This window comes from Felis catus, chromosome C1 (assembly GCF_018350175.1).
Source record: "Felis catus isolate Fca126 chromosome C1, F.catus_Fca126_mat1.0, whole genome shotgun sequence".
In the NCBI taxonomy this organism is placed as follows: Eukaryota; Metazoa; Chordata; class Mammalia; order Carnivora; family Felidae; genus Felis; species Felis catus.
The window spans coordinates 55,756,642-55,783,812 of NC_058375.1; the positions used below are offsets into that span (position 1 = coordinate 55,756,642).

Below are 27,171 nucleotides of genomic sequence, written 5' to 3' on the forward strand. Positions count from 1 at the left end.
GAACATCCATACCCTCCTGTAACTGGAGGATGCTTGTTAAATTTCAATTCTTTAATCAACAATATATTGGCAATTTTCTCTTAATAAATTTTGTTCGTTTTCTCCTGAAGAGGAAATCTTCTCAGATGATTTCACTTAGCATTTATTCAGCATCCAAAGCCCTTTTCTTCTTCTGTCAACATGACTTCCAGAGCTCTACCAAGACTCAAGAAGTGTGTTGGGGTTTGGGGGCGTCAGTCTAATTATTAAAAACATCGATTTACCAGATTTTGTTAACACAGTGACTAAATGCCACTCAATCTTCAAGGGATACATTAACAAAATATACCTGCTATGGATGCTGACTTCCTTCCCGGTGACCAGTAAAACTTACATCTTAAAAGTAGCTTTATCCAATCCAGTCTTCTCATGCATCCTTCAGAAGCTCTTTAGACTTTAACACTTAAATTAAACCTTGGTAACTATGTACATGAATCAAGTTGAAACAAAATTATCTGTAGTTTTTGGAAAAGTTCTTCCTCTACTGGAAAAAAAAAAAAGTGTGGAAGCTTCACTGGAAATTCAGAATTTCCAGGGAAAAGACAAACCATCTATCTATCTATAAACAGAACGGTAACTGTGTTTAGTTCAATTCACCAATTATGAAAGCTTATACATTTTCAGCCATGAAACTGGGAGTTGATGAGGTGGTAGTGACAATCAGCATCTTCTTTAATGTATTTAGTCATCAATTTCCACAACTACCTCTGGCAGTCTGAGCACTTTGAGAGTGTGGCTGCCAAACAAAGCAACATTTTGCTATGGATTACTACACCCTAGGTGTGAGACAAGGAATTCATTAAGTTCCCAAAACAAAGTTTCTGACATTATTCATCAGCTAATAAAAAATTTTAGTCCAATGTAACAAAACCAGGCAAACAAGAACCACATTCAGCTGGATCACTTCATACAACTCTTCATGCTAGGTAGATGGAAACCAGTGCCATTTCTTCAAACTAAGAGAGCTCTTTAAGTCCTAAAATCTTTAAGAGAAATGATCAGCTACAACTGTAACTGAGGGTAATATAGTGTAATCAGTACCATCCATTTTCCCTACTCAGTTCACCAAATATCAAAATCCTGAATATTAACTAGCCCTTTGCTCTCCACATTTCCATACCAGTAACACTGAATACAGCTGTTTAAGAAATAAAACCGTATCAAGATCAGTTCAGAGCTTCTCTCTCAACACCTGGTATGTTATCCAAACAGGTTTTAAAACACCTGTTATTAATTAGAATTGTCAGGTATAACCAGGTATCTTTCATAGGTCTTCCAAGCACAAAGCTTAGCATACATAAGCACACTAGGAACTGCCACACCCAGCCAGAGAGCAAAAGGGACAAAGTTACTGATTTAAAACACTATAAGTACCTACATAATTAACATATCAAACAAAAACATAATTAGGTAAATTATTTCCTAACTTGCATGAGTCATTTTTCATCTTTTCTTTCCTTCCATTCAGAAGTAAACAATTGACTCCTAGTTATTTATAAGGTAATCAATGGCACAAAATCGAAATTCTGCCCAAATGAGTATTCTAAGCTCTGAGAAATGCAGTCCTCAAGAATCCAGTAATTGATACCCCAGCTCAACCTATGAAGTTAATTAAAACAGACTTTTGTTTCCTCACCTATATAAAATGTTCACAACTCTCAGCTCACTGAAAAATCACTACACATCAGAAAGAGCTTAGCATTGACAAAAACTGCCGAAACATGAAACATTAAACTATAATCATGGCATTAAGCATAATCTTATAGCGAATTTACTTTCCTAAACAACTTTCAGGAGAATATATTTGAGTGACAAGCTACATAATCTTTTTTGAACAACAAGACCATCTTTACTTAAACAGGCTACCAGATACCTTGCCCTTATTCTGATTGTAGAAGTTAAGAGGTAACTTGCTTTAAAATACTTCTAACTTCACAACTTCCAGTGGGGTAGGACTTAATTTGTACCTAGAACTCTCACATGTTGACCTGGGAGTGATAGCTTACATCAGGGGTCAGCAAAGATTTCCCATGAAGGGACATATGTTTCAAGCTTTGTGGGCTACATCTTCATATAGGATTAGTTTTTAACCCTTAAAAAATGTAGAAGTCATTCTTTGTTCAACTGTACAAAAGCAGGCCACAGGCTGAAGTCTGTGGACTCCTAGCTTAGATACAGAACTTAAACACTCATTTCCAATGTTAACTATCTCCCTGAAGCCAAAATCTTGATAGTAATAATGTATCTTTATATCATAACCATTTTATGAAATTAAACTTCTCATCCTTTAGTTACAATTTTTCTCTATATTCTTTGATCTAGTGAAATCCTCTCAGCCTGAAACAGGCTTACTTCAATCACTCCTCCTACGACCTTCATATTTACCTAACTTAAAAATCACATAGGATTTAAGTTGAGGACATGTCCAAGGTAAACCTAGGCTGAGCAAAAAGGAACTGAACCCAGATTTCTAAAATCTGCCACTTAATAAACATCTTAATGATAAACTTTGACAGTTTTGTAAATCATGTTAATGAATTATTTCACTAATTTCTAGGTCTGAAACTTTGGTAAGAGATCATTTTACAAGTTGTTATTACTCTGTAAAGCATACTAGTAATCACATTTTGGGCCTTCTCCGGCTAATTTGGAAATGGGACTTATGTTTAGACTTGCTAAACACAGGTTAATTTCAGAATTAGAAAAATATGGGTTATAATCTACTTTTTAGGTATTAATTTACTTTCTTTAGAAAGTAGAATTTACGTGTATTGGAAAGCCCTAGAATTTGCTATACCAGTTCCTTCAAAGTTGGGAGAGCTATCCATTAATATATCTGATATAATCTTACCTTAAAATCACAATCATTCAGGTTCCAGGAGCTTCACACTTGTTTTTACCTTTTAATATTTTTGGTTCCTTCCACGTAATGCTAGTGCTCTTAAAGATGTGTTTTAAATATCCAGTACACAATATTTAGATTTTGTATGAAACTTCCTAATGGCACAATAAAATTTTCCTATTTCAGTGCAATGATCTCTAGCAACTGGAAAAATAATACAATTAGAATGAGTACTTCATAGTCTCCCTTCAAACCTATACCAAGAAATAAGCCCCAAATATATTCACAACCCTAGAGATGTGTCCTGCTTCCATGTTTAAAATAAAACTAAGTAACTGAATGTGTAGTACCTACTACATTTTAAAATCTTTCCTAATTCCACACAGGTCTCAAAAGACTATTAAACTAAAAAAATAAACTAAATCCCAATTATGTGAATGCAAGCTGAAAATGTCTTAGTAATAAATATCAACTCTGGCATTATTCCCATGTAAAAGCACCAAGATAAAAGTTTACTACAACATTCAGTCAGGGACCACTATTATTTAGAGACCTGTATTAAGGGATTTTTAGTATTGTATCATTTGTTTAAAAAAAAAAGTGGTATTCAGTATGATTAACTTTCACACTCAAAATGTGATTTGCTAAAAGAAATGCCAATTGTCCTGTTAATCCTTGAAATTCATTTTACAAGTTAAGAATTCAGCTTTCTAATTGAAATAGGTATCCCTTCCAAATGTGATCCAACAGCCTGGTTTAACAAAAACCCCACATAAACAAAATCTAAATATAAGGGGGGGGAATGATTATTTTGGGGGTGCACACACAGGTCAGAAAACACGTAACGATAAATGGGCTCCTATTTGTTTTCATGACTTTTAAGAAGTGAGCATGAAAATAAAATCTTTATTTTCAGTTATTACCCACCAATAAGAGAAAGTTAGGTTCACAGTTTTAGCTCTTGACACAAAGTGAACTAGGAGGCAAATTTACATCCATCAGATACAACTAATGGACCAACTTTTTAAAGTTCAGGCTATCTTGAAAGCTTGCAACATACCAGATATTGCTGTATTCTACAGTGACAGAATGCCAGCAATGGCTGACACTAAGTAGAACTTGTGAAGTGTTTTTAATAGGAGGTGCTTTCTATAGGTTGCTAAAAATCAAGGTTTACAAACATTACACGTCCAGAAACAAGTTTAAGGAACTTGGAAGTCTAACCACAATGATTTAGGAGGGTGTATGTTGCAATCTCAAGAGGGGTCAATAGTCCATATGGACTAAATTAATACTTGCCTCTGGGTAGCAGGTATGTTTGTAAATATAAAATTATATTAGACATTAGCACCAGTGCAGAACACACTCAGCATCATAAGATCCAAAACACCAGCACAAAAGTTTATGCATCATTAAAAACCAATTACCTCCTTCCTAAGATGTCAAACTAACAGGTAACTAGATTATAAATCTAATCCAAATGAATAACTCTTGTACTGTACAATTTCTCTTTTAGAAGTATATGGGAGAATTAATCAGCTAAATAGCAGACATTCTGATTTAAGATCTTCAGTATTTTTAAAATTGGACATTACCATACACAGGTAGAAAATACTGAGTGACAAAAGATCTTTAAAACTGTACATTAAGTTCCTTTCCTGTTTACCAATAAATGTGACCAAAAAAAAAAAAAAATCCTAGAATATCTGATCTGTTTGTTGAGAATTCTCTCCATGTATGTGGTGATGCTCCCATTCAAGGAACCCATTAACCTAATTTTCTGAGGAAGAGGTAAAAGATACTTACTTGTCACTTTCTGTGGAACAGTCATCTATCAACTTAAGACCAAAATTAATAGCAATATAGGAAATTCAGAAACAGTAAGATTTTTGGTTTATATTTCAAGGACGGTGCTGCTGTTCCAACCTTATAAAGTAAAGCTGTCTGCTCTCCAAATTCCAAAAATTAACATACCCCCGCCCCCCCCCAATCTTACCATACAAACCAGTGCCCTTTGGTTTCTTAAGAAAAAAGCAAGGGTTAAAAGGCTGTTGATTATGGAAGAACAATTTTGATTTGGGACCTTCCACACACAAATCATACTGAGTGGCCAGACACTTATTTTACAGAACAGTTTAAATAGTACGCAGTAGCCAAATCAACTTGTTCCACCCACCCTTTGGAGAGGAAAAAACCCAACACCCATAAAACTACTTCACTTGATAGGATGTGTACCAACAAGTAGCTTAAACCTTCACCAACAAGGTGTCTAGTTTGGTTTTTAAAATGGGGGACAGTCACACATTTTAAAAGTAAATACAGGTGAAATTGTCAATCAATTATAAATTTGAACCTAATGAACCATGCAGGAGCAAGGGTTAATAAACCAATGTGCTTTGAATTTGTTCAAGTACTGATAGTTCTGTATATAAAGATTTAGCATATATAACAGCTATCATGAGAAGTGAAAAAAGATTTTCCCCAGAAATGAAAATATTAAAACTAAGTTAAAATACATAAAGTAGTATTAGTATTCCACACAGCATAAAATTTGACAAATCAAAGTTTACATGACCCAGTTGACCATGTGTGAAAATGCAAAGCAGGTATTAAAACTGATATTATGTCCAATATTTAAAACCAGTTTGTAATTGAGAGAACATCTAAATCCTTAATTAAAAAACACAAATGAAGTGAAAGCTTTAAACTGGTACACACTGTTCACACCTATATTTCAAGTTTGGAAATGCATATTTGCAAGCAGCAATACAAAAGTATTCATGAAGAATGCATAATCTCTGAAAATTATGAAAACATCCCTGCTACCAATACATTTCTAAATACAAAACTGACTACCATATTGTTACTTCTGTGTAGCGAGAGAAGTTCATTTTCAAAACAGATAAAATTCAGTCTTTAGGTGTGAATGGTATGAATGACAGTCTTTTTTTTTTTTTTTTTTTTTTAAATTCTTAAGTCGTTTGGGATCCTTAAGCATGCAAAACCTCAGATGGGAGGGTCCACAAAGGAACCAGGGTTGTCTTATGGCATCCAGTTAAGCCAGAGCTGGGAATGCCTCAGGGTCATCTACATCAGGAGCAGAAGCACTTGACTGAAAAAGAAAGAAACCAAAATGAACAATTCTAGAATCTTGGATTGCCAATGTCTACATTCAGACACACAACTCTAAAAAATCATGAGGTTAAATAAAATACTAAGTAAAATGTGGCAAAAGCTTTACTTAAAAGTCAAAGTTATGGATCAGAATAAAACTATAAATATTTACAATGAGCCTTGTCCTAAGTTTTTATCAAAACCTATAAAACTTGCTTAATAATATCATGGGTTTAGTTTTCTAATAAATCACACAAGTAGACTCACATGGAATATGTGTGTGGAATTCTTACTTTGTTGTTTAGTAATTTTTTCCTCCCTTGCTCAATATGAATGGCATCAATTTGAAAGTAGGCTAAGAAACTTGTTACATAAAATGATTTAAGCAGCACATTCATCAGTGTTGGAAAGGGACCCAACTGCTATTTATAAAGTACAAATAACAACAGAAATGTGTTGAAAGAGCCCATATACACAACAGTGATCTTTTTAAAAAAACCTGATGTCAGAGGAAGAAACAAGAAATTATCACCCGTTATGGACAAGCATAAAATCTGTTATACTAATCTACCACTATAATCAAACACTGACAGACTAAATCAAGTAAATGGGTCCTCAATTTGCATATCAGGTGTTGAGAATTCAGGAAGGCATCATTGTTGTTTCCTAGCCACACCATTAGAGACAAAGAACTAACTTAACCCAAGTATTACCTCTAATACTTTAGTTTAATAATATCTAGTCATGATACTTTGGCATCAAACAAATCAGAGTTCAAATTCATCAATTAGTAGGGCTTCTATCAAAATATTTCTTAAGAACTTGTTTCATGTCACACACACTGCGCAAGGCATTAGATTATAAAACTAGGACATGAATGAATTCCAGCTTTCACACTATAGTAAAAAAAAGTGACAATATCATCTTGTGTCACACAATTATGGACACAAATGTTATTAATGTTAACATTTAGCTGAGACCTAAAAAAAGCAGCAAAGAGTCAAGGCAAAGGAAGAGGCTGGCATTTCAAGGTGACCTTAGCAAAGGCCAAGAGTTAACTTGGTTCCCTGTATCTAAATTTCTCCTTCTGTAAAACAGGGATGTCAGTGTGGTAACAAGAATTAAGTACCTAAAATGCCTAGCACAGCACCATGACCAGCACCTAATAAGTACTGAACAAAGTGATAATTTTACTAGCAGCACAATTCAATCACTTTAAATACTTTAAACAAAAATATAGCCTAAAATGTAGTTTCTTGAAGGTATGTCTACTTCTTTTTTCTTCTTCTATTCATATCCCCAAAATGGACATAGGGCACTGATTTACCAAAGAGAGGTCTTCAAATTACTTAAAGAAGTCTTAAAATTACCTTGTCAGTTCTGCTGCCACGGTTTGGACGTCCACCACGCCCACGGCCACCTCGCCCTCCCCTGCCACCACGTCCTGGGCGGCCAAGGTCTCCAAAATTGATCTCCAGCTGAGACGTTATATCATTTGCTGGCTTCCGGAAATGATGGTCCATAACCGAATCTTCAGCATGAGCCTAAAAATTTAAGAGTGGGCCATGGGATGATTAATAGGAAAGCAACACCACTAATTTCTAAGTAATTAACTTTCTTTTAAAAAGACCAAAATCCAATCTGCACTTTGTGTGAATATATCAAAAATGATATGTGTCCTTCAGATGAAGACTTCTGGATAAATGTAAGGTTTCTACTGGTGATTAACTGAATCCCTTTTTAAGTTATGAAGAGAACTCTGGCTCTGTACTCTTCCAAGTATGACTTGGGAAAAGAAGTCACGTATAAACTCAGAATGCTTTTCTGTTCATGTACAACTATATGTTCTTCCCTATAAACTGGAGAACTACAGATTCAAATGAAACACAACTTTACATCAGGGAACCTTGAAAGCTAAGCACAAATAAATCCAAGCCTTAAATATAGCCAGGTAACCTTAAAGTCAACATGTTTGTGGAATCCAGATCCTCCTCTGTATTTATGTATAAGGTATACCACCCACTCTGCAAAACAAAACAAAAGCCAGAGAATTTTACACTGTTTAATTCTTAATTTCTTCTTATATGTTTGGGATGAATGTGCTTTAATTTTTTTAATGTTTACTTTTGAGAGAGAGCGAGAGACAGAGAGAGTGCGCGCAAGCAGGGGAGGGGGAGATAGAGAGGGAGACACAGAATCCAAAGCAGGTTCCAGGCTCTGAGCTGTCAGCACAGAGCCAGATGCGGGGCTTGAACTCACAAGCTGTGGGATCATGACCAGAGCCGAAGTTGGATGCTTAACTGACTGAGCCACACAGGCACCCCGGGATGAATGGGCTTTAATCTTCTAGTTGGAAACTTTTCTTACACTACTTGAAAAGTATGTTTTAGTTTTCCTAAATACAGGTACAATCCTTTTCTGAAGGAACAATGAACATTTTGTTCTTTCTAAATGTTGTAACACTACAACTGTTAATAACTACCCTTTAAAGTACAAGTAAATTTTGTAGTTATATCTATGTTTTCACCCCTCTAATTGTCTAATATCCAAATTGTCATTCCTCAGTGCTAGGCCAACCTAATCTAAAAGGCAGTAGAAGGTTCTTTTTAGAATATCCATTTAAGTTAATGTTTAAATGTAAATCCACAAAACAACTGGCAAATTAAAGTCAATTATATATACAAATTGCTTAATTTTTAAACATTTGCTACTGCAAAGCAACAGTATCAATTCATTAATTAGAAGTGTTTTATAAGTTTCTAGAGCACAGAAGCAAAAAAGCCTAATTGATATAGTACTGAAGCACCTCAAAGGTTGTACGACACTAATAAAGACAAAGTCTGGATGTTCGGGGCACATTCCTTTAAAGCAGCTAGAACAAATCTGCAGTTTTTTTTCTAGAACCATGAAGGATAATCGGGAACTAAGAGCTCTGACTTCAGCTGTCAATTAACAACCTAATTCAGTTTTCCATTTCTAAAGTTTCTTGTTTTTCCTAACTACTAGTTTGTTGTGAGGATTAGGATATGTAAAAGAGAAAGAGCACTTAAAACGTGCTACAACAATCTTCAAGACCTATACATAAACTGCAAGACCATATATGTCAATAAGGCCAGATCTAAACAGGTACCCACATCACAAAAGCAACATGAACAAAAAGGATCCAAACACATAAAAGTGGTTTGATAACAGACATGTCCTGGTTTTAAAGTTATTCATAACAAATTTCACAACTTAATCTTCAAAAATTTCTAATCATATACATCAGTTTGTATAATTATTTTTGAAAAGTTCAATGTAAAATAGTACTTAAAACTACCATACCTAACCCAAGGTCTATAAAATGCATGAAGAGACTTCAGGGTATTCATGAATCATGTAAAATAGATCAGTATTTTGTGTATGTGTGTCTTGTTCTAGAGAAAAGTTCTATCGGGACCCCAAAAAAGTTACAAATCATTTTGTCAAGTTGCCTAAGTAAATCTTTCCCATTTTAACCTAGGCAGCTTAATAATTACTACAAATTAACAACCTCTCCAAGATGAACTTTCATGATTTTTTAAATCAGGAATCCTATTTGCTTAACCCTAATACACAACTTTATCTGCAAAAATTACAAAAAAAATAACCAAACGCATTCAAATGAAGCAAACAGGACTTGGCACTTAAGACAAAGTCCCCATTTTACTTTTATGGAGTCAGTGCTTAAAAAATCATCTCTAAACCCAGAATATTTAAGTCTCTTCAACCTTTATTTCAAAATGTTTCCAAGTTTGCTTCACAGCTATTTGTTTAGAAAATTAAGATGCAATATCTTACCGAATCTTTTTATTGCAGGTTGCCTTAGTAACAAAAACATTTCAACTTCACTTTATAATCAAAATCTCACACTTGTACAAGCCCTAAATCATGGGCAATGGGCCATTCCTCTAAGAACCCGCCCCTATGACTGTTAACAAATCAAAAACCACCAACATGCCTTTCTCAAATATTTTTGTTAGTAAACCAATTTGCTGTTTCCTGTAAGACATCAATCCTCAGGAAAGGAAAACACTTTTTGAAGAGTCTTGATCATTATAAATGGCACAGGCAGAATTTGAAAAATTTAATACTAATGAAGCCACTAATTTATTTTAGATTAAACCACATGAATATGCAAATCTTTCAACTGATTCCCAGTTAGGCAAGACTTTTTAAATATTAGCACAACTCTGAAAAGATCTACCTTATTTCTAAGACACTAATTTTATGATATACAACTAACTGCTTTTTAGGAAAAAAACAAAACCACATTAGATACATTGTGGACTGATTAAAGGACTACTTTTCTTGACACATATAGTAATGCAATTTATTTCCTTTTTGAAAGTTTATCTACCCCAAATGATCCTAGGTAAAGGTTTTCTAAAATCAGATTACCCATGTCATATTTTTAAAAAGTATAAATACAATTCAATACACATCTGAACATTTCCAAACACCACAAAACTTAATTTTACCTCTTCACTCTTTGACTTATGAAGAACAAATCCCTTCTTCCACTGCCCATCAGCACCTTCATTTGGTTTTCGGATATTAAATTCTACTTTTGCCCGGTCCTTATTTTGAATAGCTTTCCACTCATCCAAAGTCATTTCTTTTGGACCCTCTTCCTTTACTTCTTCAACTTCATTCTCCCTGTGAAAACATATTTGTTTTATAGCTGGTAGTTCTTTTAAAGCTGATAAAATCCTAATTTACAATTATAAGGAAGCAGCTAATCTTGACTAGTTGGTATTCTTTAAGAGACTACTCAAGGACAAGAAGACCCCAGTCCTCTTTGTAACCCAAAGGTTAACATGTAACTTGGTGGAGGCTAGAATTCAGTACTTGTTGAATTAGTGAAAGCATGGATAAACTGAGGAATATACAATTTTGAATTATCTTTACCTAAAATACACATTTCTTAAAAACATACTTCTTTAAAACCATACATACCCTTATGTGATTAAAATATTAGGCTTAGCTTCTCCTAAAACACTTTTTAATTTTCCTAATTTCCCACAATATAGAACTTATAACAAAAATAAAGGCAGTCATCTAGGATGACTGAACAACCAGGACTCATATTCTAGAATATAAAAGAACTATTCCTCTATCCTTTCTTTTATCAACTAATGCTCATAGCAAAACAATTTTAAAAGCCAAGTACATCTATAAATCCAAAATCCTGTATACTCCAAACTTTCAAATCAACCTGACATGGACAGGAAACTGCAGCTTCACCAATACTGGAACCTTCCACAAAACACACCAATTTCAAAACTTAATACTAAATTAGTTAGAACTATTATATACTATCCTTTCCCTTTTTTTCAAAAACAAAGCATGGGCCTAGGAATCCATTATTTCAGTCTAATCTCAACTTGTAATTGTCACCAAACAAGTTGTTTGCTATTTTGGGAGCCTTGCTTCCTTCCAAAGATAGCAGGTGACTCAGTTAGCCTGAGAGCTCAAATATCTATCTCCCTTCCATGCTACTTTTCACTGTTCGACATATCCTATCTTAAAACTTCCTGTACCAAGTTTACACTTAATAAATGATACCTTGGCTAGCAATATCAAATCCAACTCTGTCACTTTGCAAATGAGAAAACTAAGGATCAAAAAAAGATCCTAGTTACTCCCAAGTCATGACACAGCCAAGAACAGAACTCAGCATACCTTTACCACATCATGAGATCATGACCTCTATCTTCAAGGGTTGTTGTAACGATCAAATGAAATAAAATAAAGGCTCTGGGAACTAAATATAAGGGAGTTAATCAAAGTCAGCCTGTGACTCTTAATCAAAGCTATGCTTCCTAAATTTATACTTCCACATATAAGATGGAATACTATATTCAGATTCTCCCCTGCTCTAATGTCATAATCTTGATCTTCTTTAGCCCAAATACCCTCAATTGTATTCCTGGGTCCTGAGCGAAAGATTTGCTTGCAATACACTATCGATACATTAATTTCTTCCGATAAACAGTTTTACCACTCAAAATTATGATTTCGTAGTTTCATATAAGTGAAATTTATATTACCCCAAGTGTAACAGATCACTTAATACCATGTATGTTTATCTACTCTAATAGTAAATTATTATTCTTTCTTCAAACAAACCCATGGAATATGATACTATTACCAATAATGGTTCACTGTAGGCGCAACTTTTGGAGAAAAAGAAGAAAAGCATCCCCTCTCTGACTGATTTAAATATACTCTGATTAAGATTACACAAACCCGGGGTGCCTGGGTGGCTCAGTGGGTTAAGCATCCAACTCTTGATTTTGGCTCAGGTCATGATCTCACGGTCGCATGTCAGGCTCTGCCCACTGTGGAGCCTGCTTGGGATTCTCGCTCTCCCTCACCCTCTGCCCCTCCCCCGCCCGTGGGCTAGCCCTCTCTACATAAACAAAAACCCTAAATAACTAGCAATTACACAAACCCTAAATAACTGGCAATTCCAGACTTTAATCCATATTACTATATATAATAAATGACTGGCATGTAACTTCTGCTTGGGTTGATGGAAACTAGAGGAAGGCAGTAAATTATTTCCACCAGCATAACTTGAACTTTTACAATTCTTCCACCCTTGAATGAAAACTTCAAAACCAAGTCTTATATCTAAAAAACTCAGAAAATGAAAAGGATTAAGAAAGCCAGTAAATTAGTAACATATTCGGGCTCTTGCTCTCCTCATACATTTAAAAACAAGACAATAATGCTATGTTCCAAATTCTATGGGGGGAGACAGAGACAGAGAAACCAATTCTAAAATGGTCACATTTTCTAGTTTTAAACTATTTTGGAATAAAATTTATATAGACTCCAAAGTACTATCACCTATGCATTCTAAATACTACAATTCTCTTATGTCAACCATTTGGTCTAATTTTTAGAAACCCCCAGTTTTAGCTTCCACCTATTCAATGTCTCTGGACAGCTATCATCACTAGGATTATTCATTACAACTTGTCTACCACATAAAGTATAGCTAAATAAAATGCAGGGCATCTTTTTCCTATTCTCCATTCTCAGGTTAAACAGTTAATTTTTGTTCTTAAAGTGAACAAGTATTACTGTTCATACTGTAAAATATGCATTTTCCTTATCTTTTAAAAGACAACAATGGTAATTTCAAATAGAAATATCCATTTCTATTTTTCAAGCCATTATAGTCCAATATAAAAATGTGTAAAGCAGTCCTCTAAATAGATACTATTTGAGGGATTGGGGCACCACAAAAGTCTCCGGTTAAAAACCACCAAATAGTAGCATTAAACCTACATGCTCTTTTCTTGGTAAAAACCCAAACTGATTGCAATGCTGGGGCATTACCAGTACACATAAAACCACTTACTTATTTTCAGTGTCTGCAACTGGATGTTCTTCACCTTCAGGTGTTTCCTCAGTCACATTTGATTGATCCAAGTCACTGCAATTATAAGATATTGGTTTCTGAATGTATTTTGGGGACTCTCTAAGGAAAAAAGAAAAAGAAAAGCATCTAGGTCCATTTACATGTAGCTGAAGATTTCTTTATACAAAAATGTTTTAAAGTCTTCACATTCCCTAACAATCTTTTCTTACTAAATAAACTTCCCGGTAGACCTAACAGAAAATAACTTAAAACTGCATACTAATTCCAAGTTATAGTTCAAGTACTTTATTCAAAAAGTAGCAGGACAGAGTAGCTTGCTCAAAAACAAAGTTTCAACAGCCTATCAAACTTTTCTAATGACCACACAGGTCAACAGCTAGAAAAGGAACTATTAAAAACATACAGGAAATCAGCATACCCAAATAACTTAAACGTAGGGTTTGAAAAGCTACACTGCCATATGAAAAGAAAAATGAACATCACATATATTAAAATATAGAAAAATTGGTCATTTGACATATTGTATTCAAATACATCCAATGAGATAGTATAAGGAAGTAGCTCTCAGATGAGAGCATCTGTTCTTGTCCTAGGACAAGTAAAACTTAATAGGTATAGATAAAACTCTAATAAAGTATAGAATCTTATTTAAGCATTATTTTAAAAATTCAGAATACCAACGTTAATTCATCTTTGACAGTTCCCCAGTTGTGAGAGCCGCTACCTCCACGTTTGTCTTCGTGCTTCAGGCCACTGTAATGTGAAAAAGAACTAACAAAACTGAGTTAACATAGTACTCTTTAATTCTAGAAATTCAAATTTTGTCTAATTAAGGAAGCAAATTCACATGTAAAAATATAATAAAAACCTATATAAGACTTACGATCTATCACTTCCACTATGCCTATCAAATTCACGTTTGCCACGAGAATCAAATCCATCTCCTCGGCCCATTCCACGTCCACGGCCTCCTCGACCTCTTCCAAGACCACCACGGCCTCGGATAGGCCGATCAATAATCGGTCTACAACAAACAAAAAAATATTATATACCTCCTCCAAGGTTTCCAGAAAAAAAAAAAAATAAGGAAAATTCATCCAAAGACTCAAATGCAAAAACATATTGACTGGCTAATAATGCAGTGGTTAAACACGTTTCAGAAAATTCAAAACAATCTACTTCCAAACACAGAAATCAGAACTAGGAAGCTCCCCACAGACGAGAAATTTTTGCTTTCTCTAAAACTTTACTGCCAGTGCCTATACTTTTTCATGGTTATTCATTTCGCATTATAATCCAGTAAAACCACTACACCTCACCAATACACTTCAAAATAAAAATAAATGCATCTAATGTGCACAAGTTATCTGTTTTCCTATAAACAATTACCCAACAGGACTTTCCTGCTAACAACATCTGGGGACAGTAAGGAAAAGAATTATCCACTGATTCGATAGAAGTATTTCATTACAAGAAGTCCAAGACTGAACACTAAAAACTGTCACCAAAATGTTCATAGTAAAACAATGCATACACTCAGACATTTCTCTAAAAAACTGATCAGTGCAACCAGCCACACTGCCACCTGGCAAATTATGCCCAATTTATAGCTTTGTGTTAATATATGACTCTATAAACTGACAAATATGAAGAAATTAAAAAATCTTGCCTATCAACTGAAAATTCTCCTCCTTCACCCTTTTCTTCAAGTGGCTTTTCAAATCGCCGTTCACGAGGTGGTCGCCTTTCTGGTCTCCTATCAATTATTTTCCCTTCACCCTGCAGCTGTTGATCAGGTCTTCTTCCAACACGTCTTATTCCTAAAATGATAAATAACCTGCATAAGCACAGTGTTTTTGCAACACAAAAAATTAGGCAGACTACCGAAAAGACAAAAAAAGAAAAAAAAAGTTGCTATTCTTTCAATCCACTATCCAGCACTTGCTGCTGAAAATGGCAAGTGGGCATCTCTATAAAGTATAAAAGTACTTCAGAGAAATTCCTATTTAAAGACAATAAATTTGTTTCAAACTTCTATTTAGTTTGCCAAATCATATCCCACTACCCTCCCCAAGCATTCCTGTAACTGACTTGTAAGTCATCAGGGTAGCCATTATTCCTCTCACTTTTCAAGATGCCACAATCCCTTAATTTAAAATTCCCACTTTTAGAAATTTTGGGCATATGATACATAGTGGCTTTCAAGACACCAAAGATTAACACCAGTAGCCATTCATTAGTTAATACTGAAGCAAATCAACACACTCACCAGATAAGGACCCTCAGAAAAACAGTGAAGGCCACCTACTTTATTTTACATAATCTGGAGGAAATAAAACTAATTTCTATGAAATTACAAAACTGATAGGAAAACAAATGGCACAGAGGAATACATCTTCATTGTTTCAAACAGCTAATTAACCAGAAAAAAGTATCATTTTCCTCTATTTATTTTTGTATGTATTCACATATGTATCCATCCATATCCATTCACAGGGACACACACTGAGAAAAAAAAATACTGCTATGCAACCACTAGGAAATAGTCCAATCATTTCATTATTATAAATGGAGAGCTTTCTTTGTTTGCCCTTACAAGTATCTTTGTTTCCGAAGAATCTTTAAAAACCACACACACATAGATCCCTTTAAAAACAGTATTTAAGAAATAAAAACCATCACTAGGTGATGGCTAAAACATTTACTGATTTCCTCATTAGTTTTTTCCTGTGTCAGTGGCCCACAAAGGCAACCAATATGCATTATGAGTGGCCTCAAGTAGATTAAATTCATGACTGTAAAATTTCAGGTATGCCTAAACTCCTAAACCATAGTTTCTGCCCGAGTCAAAAAGCAGCTGAGGAATTGGTTGTGTAACAGGATCTTAAGCTGATTCACTGATTCTTTCTAAGAAAGTGACCACCACCAGAATGCACCCAATCATTCAGTTGATTGTAACTAAATTCAAATGGTAAATATCAAACTCTTAAATAAAATTTAAGGTCCAATCCACATAAATTCTCAGGGTAGACCACAAATGTTAGATCGTAAGGCATCTTAAACAAATGCTGTCACAGGCATAGTGTATTGGGGTGGAGCTATGGAACCAGTCCTTTAATAATGATATTCAACAAGCCAAACACACCCAAATGAACAATGGCTTCCTTCCCCACCCAATATTCATTACTATGCTTACAGAACCTAAAAAATTTACTAAATAAATTCACCCAATGACAGATATTTTTAAAAATTCAAACTTTTCTTACCCTCTTATCTGCACTTGCAAACTCATTTGATTTGCAGTAGATTCCAGGCTTTCAATAAAAAAAAAAAAAAAAAAAAAACTAAAAAACACCTTAGTCTACACTCTTAGCGATGTTCTGTGTCAGCTCTCAAATTCTTCAAATGGACAAGCTATGAAACTCATAAAATACGAAATACATATCTAAGATACTTCTAGCATTTGCCAGGACTTATCATCCAAAGGCAAAGAACACATGATTAGGTAGCAATTCTTCCCACTGCAAGAGGCAGGGAGACAGTTTACAGGTCTATCCTTCTCCAATGCCCACAACATCAACTGACAGGTAGTAGGGATCTGAAATCTTCTTCATTCAACACTTTTCCTATATTTATATGCTTGTGTTTTATGAAATTTAAGGTTAACAAGTGAGTGCAATGTATTGCTGATCTGAAGAAAATGTTGACAGCTAATACGGAAGTTTTCCTAAGGAAAGTGTACAGAGTGTGAACTCAGTCCTGGTTATAAATTTATGAAGTAATTCCATAACTTTGTAACCTAAAATACTAGGTTTGAGGTTAAGAGCTTACCTCAAAAGTGGGCTTTATGATCAAAACAACTGAGGGGTTTAAACCAATCTTCATGCTTTGAACATTCAAAATGGGTGAACACATTTACCTGGTACACTTTGATTTATACATTTGACTCAATTTTTTCACACTTTTTTTGGATTAGTGATCAAGGGGGTGAACTTGAGCAAAAAATAGTAAATAATTACACAGGTCTCTGTTACTCAACACAGAAATTAAATAATTATTCCACTGTGCTACAGGTTGCTTTAAAACTTAAATAGATACTTGGTCTAATCAATGTGCACACATGCTTTCCAACACTCCAAATTGTGCTTCTCCCCACCCTGTAATTTTAATACAAGAATTGTTTTGTTTTAGTCATCACATAGGTTCTTCGTTCCAAGCATCACGGAAGTTCTGTATTAAAAAAAAAAAAATCCCAAAGCAAAGCCTAATATCATAATAAATCATAATTGTTGTGATTTTTAAAATTAGTTGAATGCAATTCAACTAAAATGAGAAACTACTACTTTCACGAGCACGTGGCAGTGAAGAATAATTTCAACTTTCAACGTAAAAAGACAACTCCAAAGATTCAGAGCTTAAGTTCTACACCTACCTGCTACCGATCGAGTACGCTTTTTTCTTATCCTCAACTGTTTTTGCTTTTTCATCCATCACAGAAGACAAACCAGCAATAAGAGAACGCAAAAATCAACCCCAAGACAACTGTGACTGGCCAATGAATCCTGACCATGCTTCATGCACATGTGGAGAAAAAGCTACAGACTCAAAGGAGCTCTGCCATGGCTAACATTGTGACAGCCTCTGCACTCATTTCACCACGAGGCCCAGGCGGGGCCACCAATATGAAATACTGAGAGGAGGGGTGACGGGACAGAGGACGAGCCTCAGGATTTCCTGCAATAACAGGTCTTCGTTCAGAATTCCCGCTTCTGCTTGCTACAGTGTAACAAAATGTCTCTTCCCAAAAGCTTCCTTCACTCCAAGTTTATAGTTTTTAACAGTTAAGGGGATGGGGGGGGGCAATAAAGTACATGTGGCACCTGGAACAGCAGCTTGCTCCACAGTATGATAGCGTAGGACACAGAACTAGCTCAGGTGCAAACTCCGACCCCCCCAGCTTTTCAGTGGGGTACTCCGCGCCATCGTGGGACAAGATGGCAGGAGAGAAGCCAACCGCACCTCAAAGCAGCCTCGGGAGAGCTCCGTGCAGCAAGAAGCTGTGGACCCCACACTTCCCCGTAACTACAAAAGCTTCAGCAAGTAGCTAGCTTCCCCGAACCTCGGTCCACGCGCTCGCCCGCCAAGGAATCCGGCGGGAAGGCAACAGCCTCCCAGGATCGCGAACACGCTCGAGGAGCAGCTTATCTCCAGAGCACGCTCCTCCGCTCAGAAACTGAAGCGGGAAGGGGATGGCTCCAGGATCCTTGCAGGTGGTTTGAACTTGGGGCTACCACGCTCCCAGCACCTTAGCGGGACCTGGCTTTTGTCGTGTGGAGGAAACGTGAGGAAATCGGCGGCAAAGTCTCCCGCGGACCCTCAGAACTCCAGAAGCAGGTGGTAGCCGTAAAGTCCCCTCGCTCCTTCCCTCCATCCCGGGTCTCCCCCACCTTCTACCACAGCTTTACCTTCTTTCTTAAGCGCCACGGGCGGCTGCGTCTCCTCTTTCTTGTCAACCACGCCGACGTTGGGGGGCAGTGGGTTCTTGCGGTCTTTCTGGGACTCTTTACGCAGCTGTTTGCCTGCCGCGTTGGAGTTGGTCTGGGCTGCGGCCTGAGCTGCGCTCTTGGCCCCGGGGCCCCCAACGCCGCCCCCGCCGGCTTCTTTTTTCTTGTTCTCTGCTGCCTTCAACACCTCAAAGGGGTCCGATTCGTCGTCAAATAACTGGTCGAATCGGTTGGTGACCACGCAGCCGAAGCCTTCCTGTAAGTGCCCAGGCATGATGGTGGCTCGGCGGCGCGTTCCTCCACGGATTGCAGCGGGCCGCGCCGAGCCAAGAGCGCCTGCTTCAGCTCTTCCCACAAGATGGCCGGGCCGAGAGAGGGGGGCCGTCTTCTCTTCCGGCGCCAGGCACACATCCGGGAGCGGCCAGCGCCGCACGGCACCACGGGGTATGTAGGCCAGTGTCGCTTTTCCTGAGGCAGCTCTCGGCTCCAAGACTACAAATCCCAGAATGCACGGCGCTGCAACTCTTCGCGCGCGCCTAAGAGGAGGGACCTCACGGAGGGAGTGGAGCGTGCGAGCTGAGGGCGGGGAAGCGCTGTGGTGGGCGGAGTCCTGCCACCTGCTCTTGCCACCCTTAAACTCTCTGGGTCTCGGGCAACGCTGAAAACAGGAAAACGAGACGGCGTATTTTGCTCGCGAAAGTTCTCTGTCTTTGGTTTTACTTACCCGCCTCCGGCCCAGGGCTAACTTTCCCCACCTACCCGGGGAGGGTCAAGGTGACTCCAGATTTTACAATTAGAGACTCACAAACTTCCAGGGCTGGGAGGTTGCTGCCTCGCGCAGACATGTCCCGATCTGTTCCAAGTTCTTAGCTGCCCAGGTGTTGGAGTCGCCCTGTTGCACCGCCAATAATGAATCGAGACTCTTGTGTTTAAATGAAGGAGGAATACGCTTTCTCTCGCGGGGACGTGAACTCGGTTAGCAGAATGAAAAAGACCACTTGAACTATCACACAGGAGCATTGCGCGCCTTTCCTGAATGTTGCGATGGGTGCTTTAATTGCTGTTAACTCTTAACAGTGCAGCACTAGCTAGATACGGGGCAAACCTCAAAAAGGCACTGTTTGTAGGAACACTTTCTGAACTCGATCCAATTGTCCATCAGTGTCCAGCAAGGTAAGGTTGGTAAAATGTGTTCAAGAAATAATATTGTAAAGCATCTGAGTGTGTGGGGTGCTGAGAAATGCAGCGAGGAGAGGGTAATGTGTCAGCAAATTAATTGCTGTTATTAAAAGCGTTGATATTAGTTGAGAATAGTAAGGTCCATTAAGGCAATAGATGTCAGTGCATATTCAAGCATATTTGGTAACACTTAAAGAGTGTTTAAATATATCACCATAACTTTTCAACCTTTTCCCATTTACACAAAATAGAAAATGTGTCTCTTATGTTCAAGGTGTTACAAATAACCTTAATCTCAACAACAGCTTGTTAGGTAGTTTCCCCTTTTCACAGCTGATGAAACCATTTCAGAGGTGAAATGAGTTACCAAATTCACACCTCTTTAAGTGCTAATGCCAGGAGGTAACCTAGTCTTCTAACTCCACTCTGAGACTGTTGACATCAACTTTTAAATCCAAACTCTGCCTTCTGATAGAGGTCAGTCCATTATTAATTTCCAGTCTTTAATAAGATTTAAATACTGTTGCATGTCAGGCAGGGTATGTAAACATGGCTGAATGTAATCTTATCAATTTCTGAGCAAATTTTAAATCAAATCCTTAACAGGGAAAACAAGAGTCGTATTTCAGGCATGTGGCAGCAAGCCTGGTGATTTTCATGTTTCTAAATCCAGCCCCACTCCTCAAAGTCACTTATTTTTCTGTCATCTCAGACCCTGCCACTTGCACCCCACCCGCTTCCACAAGCTCTGATTCTTGTGGTTCCTACCAAGACAAAAGGCAAGGAGCTTTTGACTGTACGCTTTGTGCCCCTTTGAAAATAGCTCAAGTGCAGTTTGGAAGATCTCCATGCTTTTAACACACCCTTTCTCTACCAAGGACTGTGAATATTTGCATCTTTGAGGCATCTGCTACAGCTCCTTTTTACCTCTTTCTGGCCACTACAACAACAATAAGAGCGAAAACTTGGCATTTTACTGTGTGCTTGGTGCACTTTACATGTTGTATTTCATTTAATCCTCACATCAACTCTATGAGTAAGTTCATGTATTCCCTCTTTAAGGTGAGGAAAATGAAGTACAAAGAGACTAACTTACCTACTCTTACCACAGTCTAGGAAGTGGGGCAGGCCTATCCTTAGTAATTTTTTCCTATGTACAGATCCCCGGTTTCCTCAAACAGATCCTTATGACCACCAAGTATTATTACATTAGGAATATTTATAGATAAGCTACACATAGGGGAACTATGTAGCTATGAGTTTCTAAAGTTCACTTAATGCTCCTCAGAGAATTTTACCCATTAATATAACAAAAATAAAAACCTTTGGGGGGGAAAAGGGAGAAACTTGTAAGTACTTTTAAGTTCCTTCTCTCCCTTTCTTCTTTCCTGGAATTTTGGTTTTAATATGGGAAAATTTTAAGGCCCATTTTTAAAGCACACAAATAAAGCTCAAAATGGCTATTCTTTTACCACAATCAGTTACTATTTTATAAGTGGTTATTTTCACTAATGTTTCCCTTCTCCTAAAAAGTTAAAATAGTCCTAAAAAATAGTCAGAAGTTCTTGCTACTTTCCATAGAAAAAATATTGGCTGAATAAACCGCAAAGGAGGAGGAAAGGAGACTTCTTGGCAGATTTGTTACTCAAATTACAGGCATAAGTTGTAAAGTGAAAAGTGGTAAGATACCACTGATTAGAAATGTAGCCTAAAATATCAGGTCTCTGTAGCAATGCTTGAGTCACATATTGTTCTCTGAAAAATATTCATACAACTTCACAGCTTTATCTTTAGCAAGTTCTGTAAAGAGTTTTCTAGCAGTAAATTCTGAAAACTATCCAAATATCTTGATTAAATGTCGAATATAGTTACCTAATGTTAATGAAACTGAGAATAAGAATATTATACGTCCTTCCAGTCCTCACTTTTAGGATTCTGATACTCAATTCTCAACCACACTGCAACTTGTTTTTACTCATTTCTTAATAATCTCAATCCTCTATCGCTAACTGTTGCTAAATTAAAATAATAATTGCTAACAACTACTACAATTTGAGCATTTACTATGCTCTTGACATCTTGTGCTAAATTCCCTACATGCATTATTTCCTTTAATTCTCGGAACAACATTATGTAGTAATTAGTTTCACTACCTCTGCCTCCCTTTTACAGATAGGGACACTGAAGTTAAGTGTCTCTCCCAAGTTCACATTGCCTGAAACAGTCCAGGCAGTCTGATCACAGAGCCTGGGCACCCAACTATTATACTTGTGAGGGCCATGGCAGAGGGAACAAAGTGTTTCCTCTTTATAGTGCTATCATCTAATAGTAAAACTATTATTCTAACACTTTGGGGACACTAGATACAGGCACCACATAAATGTAAATAAAAGACTAATTTTTAGTGTACTCTAAATACATTATGCATTTTTAAAACAAAAGCAGTAAAGGTGGTACTTGTGAAGAAAAGGGCAAATCTGTGTCTGAGGATGCAATGCTAAGCATAAAATTGCAAGTCTACGCTCTTGCTAAAGTTAGAATATCTAAGCTAAAAATAGAAATATACTCTCTATTTTGCCACCTCAAACTCACTTTGAAGTTTGATCCTCTTAATTTTAAACATCCCTTCCTTTTATTTCCCTGCATTGTACTCTTAAAAACAAAAAGATTTATTGAGGTATAATTCACAGGTCATACATAATTCACCTGTCTAAAGGGTACTATTCAAAGTTTTTTGGTATCCCCACAGAATTGTGCAACCATTGCTGCTACCTAATTTTAGAACATTTTTATCGTTCCAAAAAGAAACCAATACCAATTAACATTCACTTCCCATTCCCTCCACCCCCCAGTCCTAGGCAACCACTTATCTACTTTCTGTCTCATTGATTTACCTATTCTGGATATCTCATATAAATGAGATGGTCTTTTGCGACTGGCATCTTTCACTTAGCATAATGTTTTCTAGGTTCATTCATATTGTAGTATGTAGTATTAACATTCACTTCCCATTCCCTCCACCCCCCAGTCCTAGGCAACCACTTATCTACTTTCTGTCTCATTGATTTACCTATTCTGGATATCTCATATAAATGAGATGGTCTTTTGCGACTGGCATCTTTCACTTAGCATAATGTTTTCTAGGTTCATTCATATTGTAGTATGTGTCAGTATTTTATTTCCTTTTATGGCTGAATAATATTCTATTATATAGATAGATGACATTTTAATTATCCATTTACCAGCTGATGGACATTTGAGCTACTTCTGTTTTTTTCCTCTGTTTTGCTCTTCTGAATATTTGTTTACAGGGCTTGTATGGACATGTTTCCATTCCATATATATATATATATATATATATATACATATATATATATATATATATGAATGGAATTGTTGGGTTATATGGTAACTCTATGTTTCATATTTTGAAGAGTTAAGCTGTTTTCCAAAGAGGCTACACCATGTTACAATCACACCAACACTTATGAAGGTTCTAATTTCTCCACATCCTCACTAATGCTTGTTTCGTCTTTTTGATAATGGCCATCCTAGTGAGTGAGTGTGAAGCTATATCTCATTGTAGCTTTGATTTATATTTCCCTAATGGCTAATGATGTGCTTTTCACATGCTGATTGGCCATCTTTGTATCTTCTTTGGAGAATGTCTATCTATATTTTAACTGGTGTATTTATCTTTTTATTATTGAACTGAAAGAATTCTTCATATAGTCTAGATTTCGAGTGCCTTATCAGTTATATGATTTGTAAATATTTTACCCCATTTTGTAGGCTGACTTTTCACTTTCCTGGTGGTAACCTCTACAGCATAAAAGCTTTTTATTTGATGTGGTCTCTTGTGAAGTTCAATGTATCTGTTTTTCTTTTGTCACTTATACTTTTGTTGTCATATCTAACATGGGTTTGTCTAACTCAAGATCACAAAGATTTCATCTATGCCTTCTTCTAAAAGTTTTAGATATTTTTTACAGTTTTAGCTTTACATTTAGGCCTATAATCCATTTTAAAATAATTTTTTGTTTCACATATACCCTTTCCTTTTAATTTAAGTTAATTTTGAATATGTCAAACCAAAAAGAAGAACTTTAGGAGAAAAAAAGATACTGTTATTATTCATCTTATTTTTTAAAAAAAATTTTAATGTTTATTTATTTTTGAGAGAGACAGAGAGAGAAAGAGAGAATGAGTGGGGGAGGGGCAGGGAGAGAGGGCTACACAGAATCCAAAGCAGGCTGTAGGTTCTGAGCTGTCAGCACAGAGCCAGACACAGGGGTCAAACCCACTGACCGCAAGATCATGACCTGAGCCGAAGTCAGATGCTTAACCAACTGAGTCACCCAGGTACCCCATCTTATTTTTTTAAAAAACATTTTATTTTGGGCATTATAATAAATAGCAAGTTTTTAGGTTTAATACATCCAATGAAGCTCCAAATGCATCTGTAAAAACCCCTTTGGAAATTGAAAATATAGTTCACACTTAATACTACCTATTCATTCTGATAATAAACATTTAATTCAACAATTATTTGTTAAACACCCACTAGTGTGTCAAGCACTGTTCTGAGCCCTGAGGATTATGTGGTGAACAAAATAGGCAAGGCTTTCATTTTCATGGAGTTTACACACTGGAGGAAAGAAGCAAAGAGAAAACAAGTAAACAGATACATCACTAAGGTTATTTGCAAAGTGATAAGTACTGTGAGAGTGTAATGTGAGGGAGGGACAACTTTTTTGGATTGCATGGTCAGAAAGCCTTCTGTGCTGAGGTCTGAATCATGAGAAGACACCAGCATTGCAATTATTTAGTAAAAAAGAGGAGGAGGAGGAGGAGGGAGGAAGAGGGGACTGAAAGCAAGAGACCAAGAATTAGGAAAGAGCTTGTAGGTTTCAAGACAAAAAAACAAGAGCAAAACCAAATATCTCTGAGTGTCTGTAGGCAAAAGAGCACAAGATTGGGATGGCAGACTGGAGGACAGATCTTGAAGTGAATACAAGGATAATTAAGACTGTGTATGCTTCCAGTTTCCTTTTTTTTTAATTTTTAATATTTCTTTATTTTTGAGAGAGTGCAGGCAGGCGAGGGGCAGAGAGAGGGGGACAGAGGATCTGAAGCAGGTTCTGCACTGACAGGATGACAGTAACGAGCCTGATGTGGGGCTTGAACTCACAAACCGTGAGATCATGACCTGAGCTGAAGTCAGATGCTCAACTGATTGAGCCACCCAGCTGCACCAACCGCCCCCCCCCCCCAGTTTCCTTTTTAAAGAAGAATCCTCAGCTAACATGGTAATAAAATTTTAAATTTAGACGAGGAAAATATTCTGTAATCAAAATTAACATTTCTTATTCTAAAGAGGCCAGATCAACACATTCTTGAAATTCTGACCCACTACCTGAGGCATTGGGAGGCATTCCTACTTGATCCAGTGGGAACTCAAACATCATTTTATTTTTTTACTAAGAGAAAGCCAGCCCCCTTCCCCATACTCCAACTATTGTTGGATTCTGTGAAATGGATTAGAGGAAACGACACCAAAGATTGTTGGCAGAAGCTTTCTTCAATAGTGACATCAGACTATTCATCAGGAGTTACCGAAGAGCTGAGACAGAACATGTCCAGGTGTTATCCCTAAAACTGAAAAATCAGAAGAGATAATTAATTATAAGCACAATGCTCAACCATAATAAGCACTTAATAAATGGTAGCTATTATCTCAATAGCTTTGGCTGATCTTCAGTGATACTACTCTTGATTGCTGGCCGGAGTCTCTTAGGTTTCTGTTGCTCCCAAAGCAAACAAATGATAAGGGTACGGGGAGATGAAGCCTCCGTCCTCCACAGTTGATGTCCACAGGTGGATATTATATGTAGAAACTTTGGAGCAAATTTTGTATATGCAGAGATCACAGGTTAGGCAGAGATACAGGTGTGAGGGCTATGCGCCCTTACTGCCTACCACCACCACTGGGAGTTTCTTCCTTCCTCTAGTGCCAACTTTGTAAAAACTCTACAGAGCACTGTACTAGGTGCTTTAAATGTACTTTATTATCATATAATCAACTTTGAGGTAGGATTATTATCTATACTAAATATGAGACCAACAAATGATAAAACTGGATTTGAATTCAATTCCACTCAGCTCCAAAAACTCATGTTCTTTCCATTATGCTACCAGTACTTCTCAAATTTTTCCAACTAAGTACCCATAATACCTAGAAGGATACCATTTTTGAGGGCAATGTAGAATTGTCCTCATTCTTCCATTCTCCTCTTATCAGTCATTACATTCCAGCAGTTCTTCCTATATCCCGCAAACATCTCCTCTTCTCCATCTCCATGGCCAGCACTCCAGTGCAGACTATCTACGAGTATCACTGTAATGGATGACCCTGACTTCATATTTCATCCTGGTCTGGATTACAGATCATATCATTCCTAGACTTGACAGTCCTTCCCCTATTACATACAAGATAAAGTCCAAAACCCTCAGCAAAGCACTGAAGGCCCTTAATAATCTGGTACTACCTTCTTTCCAGCCTCCCATCCCGTGCACCCTAACCCTAAAACCCTATAAGACTAACTCACTCTACCCCATGCACATGCACATACTCCATATCCTTTCACATCCTGTTCCAAGAATTCTTGTGGCAAATTCCCTCTTATCTACCAGGTCTCCCCTTAAGTTCACTTCCTGTGAGAACCCTCCTGACCCTTGAACATCATGTTCCCTTGTCCTACCATGTGCTCTAATATTACCCATTTCTACCCCCATTTACACTACTCACCATGCTGCATTATCATTGTCCAATTTACCTCTTCCAGTAGTTTGTAAATATTTGCAGTGGGGTTGTTTTGTTTAGCTGTTATGCCCCCAGTGCTGTGCTTAGCACATAAATCTCTCTATTGAAGGAATGTGCCCCTTTTTCCCCCCACTAGATTATAAACTTTTATTTCTAGTGCCTAGCATACTTCTAGTTCCTAAATATCTGTTCAATGATACTTCATGCTTATTGAGCATTTACTATGTGCCTGGCATAATCTAAATAATATTTAATG

General features: G+C 36.9%; 1 protein-coding gene and 1 long non-coding RNA gene across 7 annotated transcripts in view; one reads left to right on the forward strand and one right to left on the reverse strand.

The window, feature by feature from the left end:
• Positions 1–3,767: 3,767 nt before the first annotated feature.
• On the reverse strand, positions 3,768–19,298 carry SERBP1 (SERPINE1 mRNA binding protein 1). 4 transcript variants are annotated; one of them, XM_003990176.6, is made up of 8 exons: positions 18,875–19,298; positions 15,079–15,229; positions 14,293–14,433; positions 14,091–14,162; positions 13,389–13,508; positions 10,495–10,672; positions 7,366–7,539; positions 3,768–5,993 (listed from the first exon to the last, which is right to left on the reverse strand). In XM_003990176.6, the coding sequence occupies exons 1-8, from the start codon at positions 19,185–19,187 to the stop codon at positions 5,937–5,939; spliced, it is 1,206 nt and encodes a 401-aa protein (XP_003990225.1). In that variant the 5' UTR covers positions 19,188–19,298; the 3' UTR covers positions 3,768–5,936. The 4 variants fall into 4 exon arrangements, with proteins under 4 accessions (XP_003990225.1, XP_003990223.1, XP_003990222.1 ...); XM_003990174.6 differs by having other exon boundaries at positions 14,091–14,180; XM_003990173.6 differs by having other exon boundaries at positions 13,389–13,463; positions 18,875–19,297.
• Positions 17,575–27,171, forward strand: part of LOC109502379 — a 45,442-nt gene continuing 35,845 nt past the window's right edge. For 2 of the 3 annotated variants that reach the window (XR_006584373.1, XR_002160943.2), the window contains exon 1: positions 19,410–20,086. This is a non-coding gene — a long non-coding RNA (uncharacterized LOC109502379). Of the gene's footprint in view, positions 18,804–19,409; positions 20,087–27,171 lie in introns of those variants that run through there. The other variant, XR_002160942.2, reaches the window with a different exon arrangement.